A 10,851-nucleotide genomic window follows, 5' to 3' on the forward strand; every position below is an offset into this window, starting at 1 on the left:
TCTCTACTTTCGTGACACGAAAACAACCTTTAGGGAAGCTTGTAGGTGACTGGCTATAGTAGAAGGAAGACAACACACTCTTTCGTTTAAAGGATATTAAGCAGTTGGCCATGAGCACCCCATCGACCAAAAGGGCAAACGGAAGGCCCTTAACCAGTATTAAAAGGTAAGTAGCAACCTCGAGGGCTCTCGGCTTAAGAAAGTTAATATTAGAAGGGTTTTACGAGAGAATTGACCCTGAATGTTCAGATACCGTAGGTGAAAATCTTGGCACCGCGATATAGATTCGAGGCTTTTCGAGTCAACGCCATCTACCGGCATTTACGGTACCAAATTTTTTTTCTACACTATCTTGTGTAGACAGTAAAAATAATTTTGATAAAAGTATTATCAATGGTTGTGTCATCGTGTCATGCTTCAAAACCTAGTACACTATATTTCAGGCACATGCATGTTGACTTATGTCTCAGGTTGATGGGCGCAATGGCAGTGCCTCTCCGATCTTTGCGAGTGGTACTGCAACTGTTATGGACAGGCGTGTCGCTTACCACCAGGGGCACAACTTCAACAATCAGATCAATGTCAAAAATGACAAGCTGCTTGTCAAATTAAGATTTAAAGCAATTAGAGGGAACAATTACAAAGATTTTCCAGGAACATGTTATGTGAGATATATATCTGATAGTAGGTTTGTAAAGTCCCAAAATTGAAATGAAGAAATTATTGGAGTTTCCATAATCCAATAAGACGACAGGATTAGGATTTCTCTACACCCCGTACCAGAACCCCTCTGCGCTCCGGAAATAAGTCGGAAGATTATTATGAAAGATGTGATTGAAAAAAAAATGTAACTTCGTTGCTCTTCAACATTTGATGGAATTCACTAAATTGTCTAGGCCAAAATATTGGTAATTTAATTTGCGGTGTTTTGGAGTGAATGCGGCACGTAAATTTTGGTATAAATATAATCTTATGAGTTTGAAAGGGCGCGTAGTATTTGAGAAGTTGACATGTACTTCTGATTTTTAACCGACCTTTTTTGTGTCTGTATTTTTTAATTACTTGTTACATTTAAAGTAAAACATTCACTAAATTTTTCCGTATACCGCTTATTCATCGTACAAATACATTTCTATGTGTAGTGTGCGCTATGTGTGTGTTCGTACTGCTGCGTGTTGGCATTCCTCCTAGTGTACGTGAGAGTCGTTAATAAAGGGTGTCACTAAACCTTGATCCTTGTAAGTACATCCCACACACTGAACACGAGTCTATTCTAATAAATGGTCGTGAAAAATATTTTAATATTTTCGTTGATTGTTTTTTTTTTGGTAAGGGCCTCAGTAGTGGTCCTATTCAAATTTGAAGACAATATTCGACCTCCCGACCCTTAGGTGCCGAATTAGGGGGCTGAATCCGGTTTATTGGATATCACCCATTTTCCGTTAATCAATTTCATAGACAACTTTTATAAAAAGTATTAATTATAATTTCTAAATTACGTATAGGGTCAAGAGCACGTCCAACTTGACACTTAAGATTTAATCCAACTCTCTGCCGCTTACGATAAGAACGGTCCAAAGTTCAAATTGTCGAGCTTGATGTGCTTTTGACTGTACCTACAAGTGTGAATGTTTAGTAAATTGTCTCTCGCTAACAACGAAGGAAATGAAGCAGCCAAACCGACACTGGAATCTTGTCAAAGAAGGTACACAACCCGCTAAAGCTTACAGGAGACGTGCTTAGCGTTAACACGTATAATTTGTAGTGATATATTTTTAATAAGCACCTGCCCCCGTAGTATGCCGCCTCGATAAAGCTATTATAGCCACATTTAGCTCTCAAATTCAAGTGATAAACTGGCATTTTAAAGTTTTATCGCAATAGCTAAATGGCGAGCACCGTGACGTCACATTTTATGACATCGCGAGCACCGCGACCAATGACTGCAAATGATGAAACACAGTGCCAAACATGACTGCAAGGTCACAGCTGATTTTATACCATATATAAACAAATTTAATCTTTTAACGAATTCATTTTGAGTAACTTTTAATAACGTGTTGTGAGGAATTGTATTACAAATCGTATTCTGAACCTCAGCCTTCAAAATGAATTTGTTAAAAGATTAAATTTGTGTATCCAAGAAAATGGAGCTCATTTGGAGCAACTAATTAGTTAGATTACCATTTTTTTCGTTTTATTAAAATACGTTAAGGTTTCATGGTTTTTTTTTTCATTTAATTAACCAATTTTATGAGAGAGATTTTATTCTTATAATTAACGCTATCGATCGATGCAATAAAAGTGCAGGATGCATTTTTTTTTTCAAGATTAAAGCGGGTTCGATTCCCGCGTGTTGCTAGAAATTTTCGAAAATCTATGAGTGCAGTTTTATTTCTTTTAAAAAATAAAGGAATGTTTCCTTTAAGTAAAAATTTCTATCTCCAGTATTTAGAGTACTTTCCCTCCAGGTGGTATTACAAATTTCCACCCTATATATACATAAATTCATATAATATAAATTTTTACTGGAAAAAGGTGAGGAGAACATTTTTAATATAGTTCAATGCGTGACAGTAACTCGAAATACGTAAATAATAACTAATATAATGTAAAATATGTACAAACAGAAACTACAAACCCAACCATTTTTTGTTTTATCGATTTCGCGGCGATGATTAAACGACTAAAATAGCTATATACACAATGTCATATAGTTGTCCTTGTTCTTCAAAATGTATAACAATGGTTCATCACCCAATAAGCAAGCTTAGCTTATAAAACATACTAAATATACTAAATGCTAAAGAATATACTACACTAGTGAGTAATACTCGACCACAAGTAAAGCTACAAGTACTGCTCGTTCATATATCGCACATTTTAACGCTGTATAAATGACGTAATGTACAATTTCCGACAAAGAATCTGACAGCTTCTACTTCCCCGTGGCCCAGGGCACTATAAACGTCAGAGTAGCGACATCAACCGTGACTGCAATACCCATAGGATAAAACCGATCAGATTAAAATTAAATGGTGGAAGGGTTGTCGGGCGTTTCGATGTCGTTATAGAATCCAGTCAAAGTCGTTTATGGTACTTTTATGCGGTATATTTCAAGATGTCAGATAAAGTACCCTCTTTGTCAGAAAGACGAGAGGGACAGATGAAGTACCGGATGTAACACGAAATCAGCTACATTCCATGTGCCCATACCCAAAAGGACGTGTCCCATATTAGCCTACTGACATCCTTGGTCTTCCATAATTAAAATTCAGTCGACGTGGCCACAATTCGAAACAGAATTTTAACGTCATGATTTAGTATTTACGTAAACTTGGTCAACGCCTTCTAACGTGGTTCGAGGGGACTATAAAATGTGCTGTTATGGCAGTGTATTAATTAATAAAATTAAATAATGCTTCGGCATGCCTAAGTACGCTTAGGCATGCTTAAGGATGCCACGTCGTACCTAGCTTGCTAGGGATGCCAAAGGATTCCCTACCGAGCCATCCCGTCAGGCCTTATTTAGGCCCTGCTTTTTGTGCGGTAGCATTGCTCGGTAACAACGTTGTGGCGCGCAATTTAAAGGGTGCAAAGCGAGCCATAATTGTTTTGAGAAAGAATCGGAGAATATTAGATTAGCATTCGATATTATGAGCGTTATTTCTTGCTATGGTAGGCAGTGCCTATTTGCCTACATGAGGTGCACGACACTGGACTAACATACGGTGGTAACAAATATACGACACCCCTCAAAACCGGAATGAATAAATAACATTTTTCTACTCCTGAACTGTAGTCTGTTAACTATAATTTTATAAACCATTTCAGTAAGGCACTCTTTTTAGTTCTGAATCAAAATTCTATTGTCTATGCTACTCACTATTGAATTGAAAAATTTCAAACGCCGTATTTTTGCTAATTAAAATATAAAAAATAACGCTACTCAAACGCTCTACTGCCTCGTGATTGGTTAAATTGGCCTAAAAGTCTTGCAACCTGGCCATAAAAGAAACCTTTATAAATTTGGTTAAAATATAAAAGCGGCACTTGGTCACTTCCATTCTATATCTTTTGTTTGGCTTTCGTTTGAATATTTTGTTATGGATTGTTAATATAATATACTTTAAATATTGGTTGTGTTTATTATATATATTTATTTACTCGTAGAAATAGTATTGTACGCAATCATTACGTAACATCAAGTAACCAGAAATAGAGACGAAATGTCATTTAATTTGTTAGAAAACTATTCTGCCATACTCTTAAGGTGACAACTGCGCTCCGACTGGCCAGCACGAATTCGAAACAATTGACGAGTGTCGTCAATTGTTTCACTTCACAACGACCACTTTAACTTGATCTTTACTATAATGAACAACAATTGAAAAATGACATTTAATTACCGATGAAATGTGATTCCATTTGTTTTGTAATTAGATGTTTTGCTGTTTTTCTCATAACATCAAATGGAACAGCCCCCATTGTTAGAGGTATTATCTTTATTACAATAAATACAGAATATTTTTGGAATATACGAAGACATAGACAAAGGTCAGTTGTTGGCGCTGTACTATTTCAGCTTTCTAATTTGTGATTTCAGTGGAAACGAGCGTTGCTATTTAAAAGTGATATAAGGCCCATTTGCCTGATAAGTTGCCAGTGATGGCCCTTATTTCGTCTCTATTTCTGTTATATACTCGATGTTACATAATTAGGTCCAAACTCGTATTCGGCTTTGAGAGCCCTCATTATGCAGCGATTGCATACAATACTGTTAATTATCGGTATTTGTCTAACAAAAAAGATCCATTCCTAAAAAAGTTATATAGGGAATCTAAGAGTTGAAACACAAAAGTGCGATGCAACGTCGCATCGCAGAAATCTACGAGCTCGCACGACGCGTCGCAAGAATTTGCGAATTGCTTCACATCGCGCATTCCTGCGATGTTAATCTTCTTTGTGTTGTTTTCGTATACTAGCTTATCAATAACAGCAGTGCAACACTCTTTTAAGGATCCCTGTCGCTGCCTAGTTTAAAAAATACGTTTAGTGCCGTTGACGATCGTCGAAGGAATAATCACCCGAACCGTGGCAGTAAGACGCTTTGCCGTACGAAATCGCATCGCATAAATTCGCGTCGCAGATTTCTGCAATGCGAATTCGCATCGCCCCGATTCGCAGTTTTGTATTTCCACCCTTACCCACAATACGTATTTAATCCCTTTCTTATTGTTAGAACTTACCATTCTCAATATAATACGAAGTTTCGTTATATCTGTCGTCTGTGAAACCAGGCCTCTTCGCCTTCAGCGCCTTTGTTTCTAACTTCGCCTGTAACAAACAAAAAACATTGTTTTTATCATTTTTATATATTTTATCGTTTGTTTCTTTGTGATTAGACAGGTTATAAAGGCGTTACAAGAATGGATTTGGAACCTCTGAGATCCGCTTTGCGGCAAAAAGTTTTCTTCTTTTTTTTTGTAAATACACGGCGTGTAATTAGTTACAAAAGAACGTATTTATATTTATTGAATATCTTGACGATATTAATTTTTATTTATTGTTGAAATAAACTCTACTACTTTGTTATAATTATTAATACAAAGATCGAACACAAAGAAAAATTCCTTGAGTCTGACAGGACGGCGATAAAACCTGAAAAAAAAAACCAATAAATCTGTAACAAACGGGTAGACAAATCCGTAAGGTCTGTTGACTCGATCTGTAGCTCAGTTGGTAAAGTGGTAGCCCTGGTTTGGCACATATGTGTAGATGTATCCGTCGAAAGGAATCATATGAGCCTAAGTACACGGCTTAAGAGTTTCTCTCACCTATTTGCCATTTCCATCATTAGAACGGCTTCTCATTGAAATTATACCAATATGCAAAATTTTTTAACAAAATCGGTTAACGGAAAGCAGGTGAAATTCAATCCGGAATCATCCCCTAATTTTCCATCCTTTAGCGATTATCACACTGCCCCGTACGACGCAGCGGAGTGCGCGAGACGACAGATCATGCGCCCCGCACTCCCGCGCGGAGACGCGTTGTCAGTGTGTTGTGCGGCGTCGTGTTTTCTAAACAAATTGAGATACTTCGGTACCGCGTTATAAAACGCAGCTACGCACACCGTTGCGTGCGCGGAGCAGTGAGATAATCGCCATAGAGGTAAAATATTTTCTTCAAATTCAAATAGGATCACACCTTTCGCAACAAAATCATCGAAATCGGGAAAATCAGTAATAAGTATACACATAAAAAAAATGGTTATGAGAATTTCCTCCTTTTTTGAAGGCGGTTACGAAATCTCAATCACATCTCACGAAAAGCATAAAATATCACGAAGGAAGACAACAAAATTTAAATAAAAAAAAGAGTAACTTAAAAATAGTAAAATGTAAACAATTTATTGTAACTCGTCGAGGGAGGCGAAAATGCGAAATATTGCTTTTAACACAATAGGTTGACAGAATATTCGGTGAAATTGTGAATTACATGGTGTTACCACACAATTTCGATGTTTTTTTCCGATGCTAAAACGTTTCAGCGAAATAAAAATAACCTAATATAAGCGATGTCTAAATTAAAGATATATAGTTCCGGACCTCATCCCATTGTCAATAAGAATGTATTTAAACTCCCAGAATATTTAAAATCCGAATCAAAACGTAAACAAATTCACCAATGCATTGAAAAAACTATGAATTTTTAAAACTTATTACGATGTGGACTTTAATTTCTGTTTAATGTACATTATAATATTTTGCAAAGCAATATCTATGATTAATGATGAAGTACAACCTGACGAAACCTGTACACCAAAATGATTCACACTCATAGAAAATGTCTGAAGAGTTGGGCTAGCACGACGGACATTGGCCTAAAACCCTCTTCAGAGGGCCCCGTCTCAACAGGTTCGTTCTATCACTTGGTATTATCATGAAGATTATCAAGAAGATTATCAGGAAGACTGCTTTACAACATTTATTATAATTTATTTTAGTTTTGGTTACATTTACATTTATCATTTACAATATTTTTTGTATATTGGTTAAGCTTATCATCTTTGTTAACTTTTAAAATTAGTTTAATTAGTTTTGTACCTTAGAGAATTATTAAATAAAAGCGAGTTTTTTAATACAACTAAAAGATAACGGAAGAGCGGACTTCCTGTCACAGGTGGATGACACCTACTAGGAAGTCCCAACGTTGTGTAAAAACAACTTAAAAAGCAGAAACAAAACTCTTAAACTTATAAACTTTTTCTTTTTCATTTTCATGTTTCACCGCTAATCGCAGTACAAGAAAGCAAAGTCGGGTATTAGTACCAATTAGTACACCAGATGTCATGACGAGTGTACACTAGTTATTTTTATGTAAATTTCTAGTGATAACAAACAAAGAAACTAGATGGCGCTTATTGCATATATTTTTATGGATACTACCAATAGTCTTTTATTTTGTTTAGGATTAGCGCCACCTACCCATGTTAGCAAGTGTTAAATTTTAAATAATTTTCTTGCATATTTGTATTTTTATTGTATTCAGAAAAAAAATTTGGGTCATGATCAAAATTTGAATAATATTTTATATGAAAGAGGAATTAATTTGATATCGCCTGCCATTTACATAATATAAACTACAAGACGGGATTTTGACCTTTTACAGAGTTAGAATCTGCAGTATGGAGATTAGCAGTCCTGTTGGTTTATTGGTCCAATAAAATGTTAAAATATTACAAATAAAAGTAGTTTATACTCGTCTTTAGACTCGTTGCGCATATGTATTTCTTAGATACTGCTACCTTCTTATCAATCTAATAGTGTTTTGTTTTTGCCATCGAGTATGCCATAAGGAATTCACCATTCCTTGCCACACAATAGCCTCCAATATGGACACACCACAAAAAGTTGTGTCAGCGGGGACGTGCCGAGGCACGAAATGAGAAAAGTTTTTTAAAAGCGAAACAATCTACAAGCTTTTTATTCGTTTTCCATTCTGTATTACATACTTATTCTATATCTTGCTTGTCAAAGAATATAAATTATTCTAGTTTGATAAAAAAATAATCTAAATAACAAAATCAAAACCGTTTGTTGCGGGGACCGCCCCTCGCGTCCTGCAATTCGCGCACTCTGAAATAATATGAATAAAATAAAAAAAACATGCGGAGAAAATTTGACACAAATTAAACGTTAACAAGCGCCAGATGGCGATTGGCAATTTTCAAATTTTGGGATAAATGTGAATTTATAACTAGGTTTGTACTCGGACTTCAGTTAAAAATCAAAATTTAGCAGTTTCCTAACTTAATTTCGATACTTAAGTTCGATATTTCATTCTTATATAATTCGTTTTAGACTTTTATTTAGCCTATTTTCGGGATTTTATATGATCGGGCAAAGTACATCCCGTCGTGTAAATCGTGTAAGCTCAGTGCAAAAAACAACTGCAGTTTCCATATCAGAGTTAAAAATAAACATCTCTCTTAATGGAATAACAATCGCCGGCAACTGAGCCTTCACCGCATGCGACCGGAATCAGAATTATGAAAAACAATTCATCATTTTCACGAAATGACGCTGGACGGTAGTCTGCAGACAGGGGTAGATCTAGTTAAATTGACAAATTATACTTTAAATGTTATGGGTTAATAAATACAAATTTTAACCTAATGCGAGTGGTGAGAATAAGATATGGGGACGATGCTTGAAATTTGGATCAATCCTAAAAATGATCAAGTCAATCAAGGTCAGGTCAAAAGCTATCAGAATAAACGGGCTAGTATGAAGATTGATGTGAGCGGAGGAATAGTTTTTTAGTAGTAGTAAAGCTCCTTGTGTAAGAGTTCGTCCAGAGTGGTACTGCCACCTTACCTATTTCTGCTGCCAAGCACTAACGCATTACTGCGTTCCGGTTTGGAAGGGTAAAGGTGCTGGTAATATTACAAGCACATGGGACTTGTCAACTTATGGCTCAGGGTGACGGGTACAGTAGGCAGCGCAACTGTTATGGATAGGCGTGTCGCTTTCCACCAGGCTCACAACTTGCTCGTCCCGTCACTTTATATTATAAAAAACAAACACAGGTACAATAATCTCAGTACAGAGTACTAAAAAAACCGACCTCAAAAATACGTGGAATAGATGTATATTTGCCTAGTTTTATTGAAATCGGTTACCGGAAAGTGTGCAAACCCGGATTCATCCTCTAGTTCGCCACTATACGGGACTTGATACAGGAGATAATAAAAATCGGTTCTTACTACTCAAAGTATATAGAGAGAAAAACGCCTTGAATTGGAGAATAGCAAAATCAACCATTAAAATAATTGCTCCCTACAATAAAATTTAGGCGCTATTTATAAAAATGAATTTTCATGCGTGAACAGCCACACTTAGAGGTGGATGATTTTCTTCAAAATTAAATGGGACCACTATGGAGGTACCCTCTTTCTAACAAAAAAAAAGAATCATGAAACCTACCTTAATAAGAGGCGTGACAGTATGTATCTAAAGGTCCGGCGACACGATTCAGTCCTATCATAAGTAATCTTTCCACGGAAGCAAAAACAATGGAAAAGCCTAAAGCCTCGATTCCTATCAGAATTGATGTGGCCAAAACTCACACTATCGTAATGTTAGTAAACACGCTATGAAGTCTTGATAATGACTGGTCGCATCTGGTAGCATCTAATTTAAAATATGTAATAAATTCTGGACTGTTAATATAATTTAAACTTTATCCAATTGGCATATCGTTGAAAGTTCAGTACCTATTACTGCAAGTTATGACGTTTTGATTTTACAATTGAAATTTCATGCAATGCGTTGCCATCTAACGGCAATAGCTGAGAGACGACGAACGATTAACGCCTATTAATGTTCTTCAAAAAAAGAGTCGACCATATTGCGGTTATATAAGGTTTACTTTGGTTATTTATAATAAAAAATCTATTACGATAAATAGAAAATGATTTTTTTTTATTAAAATTAGTATATATACCATGGATAATATTACATGAACGACTATAGTTTTTGCACTCCAATACAGCAAACTAAGGCATTTTTTTAAGGTTATCGAGGTTTTGCGCGAGATAATTGACACGACCATAACGTACAAAGCGAAAATGCGGACTTAGTTCAAACATACGGAACTTCGCAAATTGTTGGCACGCGTGACACGCCCATAAAGCACTTCAATTGTATTTATTGTTCCGTGGTCAGGACCGTAGCAAGTGAAAGGCTGTTGTCTCTGTGGGGTAAGCACCCCCGAATATTGAACATTTAGACTATTAAACGACATTTTTCATAAGCCTATGATTGTATCTTGACACGCTAAATATTGCGTGACGTTGGTGAATGAATAAGTATTAGTTAAATTCCAGTTTTCGGCAGCAGCGACCGTTTGAGTTGCTTTGACATATTTAATAACCACTTTATAGCAAATGTTAGTCCGTCAACCAAGCGTAATGATTAACGAAATACTCCTCTAAGGGACAGACTATTTGTGATCGGTCCTTTTCGACTGATAATCGTGATCGATCAGCTTATATCGGTAATCAACCACACCACATCGTAAAACTTGGACACAAACGACTCTAAATAGGTCCATCCGTCAAAACAGCGATCGACTCCGGAAGCTTTTTCTTTCGATATATGTGGGTTATTTGTTTTAACTGCTGTCACAATGTACAGGGCGTCCAAAGGCTATGTATACCTTACTCCCTTTTTTTATCTTACTAGTTTATATAAGGAAATTAGGTAAGAGACGTAACGCCACTGAAACCACAGACTAACTTTAATTGTCGAACGAAGGTTGACAGAAAATACAACATTAATAGAT

At 36.1% G+C, this 10,851-nt stretch overlaps 1 protein-coding gene across 2 annotated transcripts in view; it reads right to left on the minus strand.

Moving 5' to 3' along the window:
* LOC113231462 (RNA pseudouridylate synthase domain-containing protein 2-like) overlaps positions 1 to 10,851 on the minus strand; it is a 156,589-nt gene that overhangs the window by 33,319 nt on the left and 112,419 nt on the right. For both annotated transcript variants that reach the window (XM_026465799.1, XM_026465792.1), the window contains exon 3: positions 5,250 to 5,337. In XM_026465799.1, the coding sequence (XP_026321584.1) occupies positions 5,250 to 5,337 (88 nt within the window). The remainder of the gene's footprint in view (positions 1 to 5,249; positions 5,338 to 10,851) is intronic.

This window comes from Hyposmocoma kahamanoa, unplaced genomic scaffold (assembly GCF_003589595.1).
Source record: "Hyposmocoma kahamanoa isolate Upper Pololo Valley unplaced genomic scaffold, ASM358959v1 102, whole genome shotgun sequence".
Classification (NCBI taxonomy): Eukaryota; Metazoa; Arthropoda; class Insecta; order Lepidoptera; family Cosmopterigidae; genus Hyposmocoma; species Hyposmocoma kahamanoa.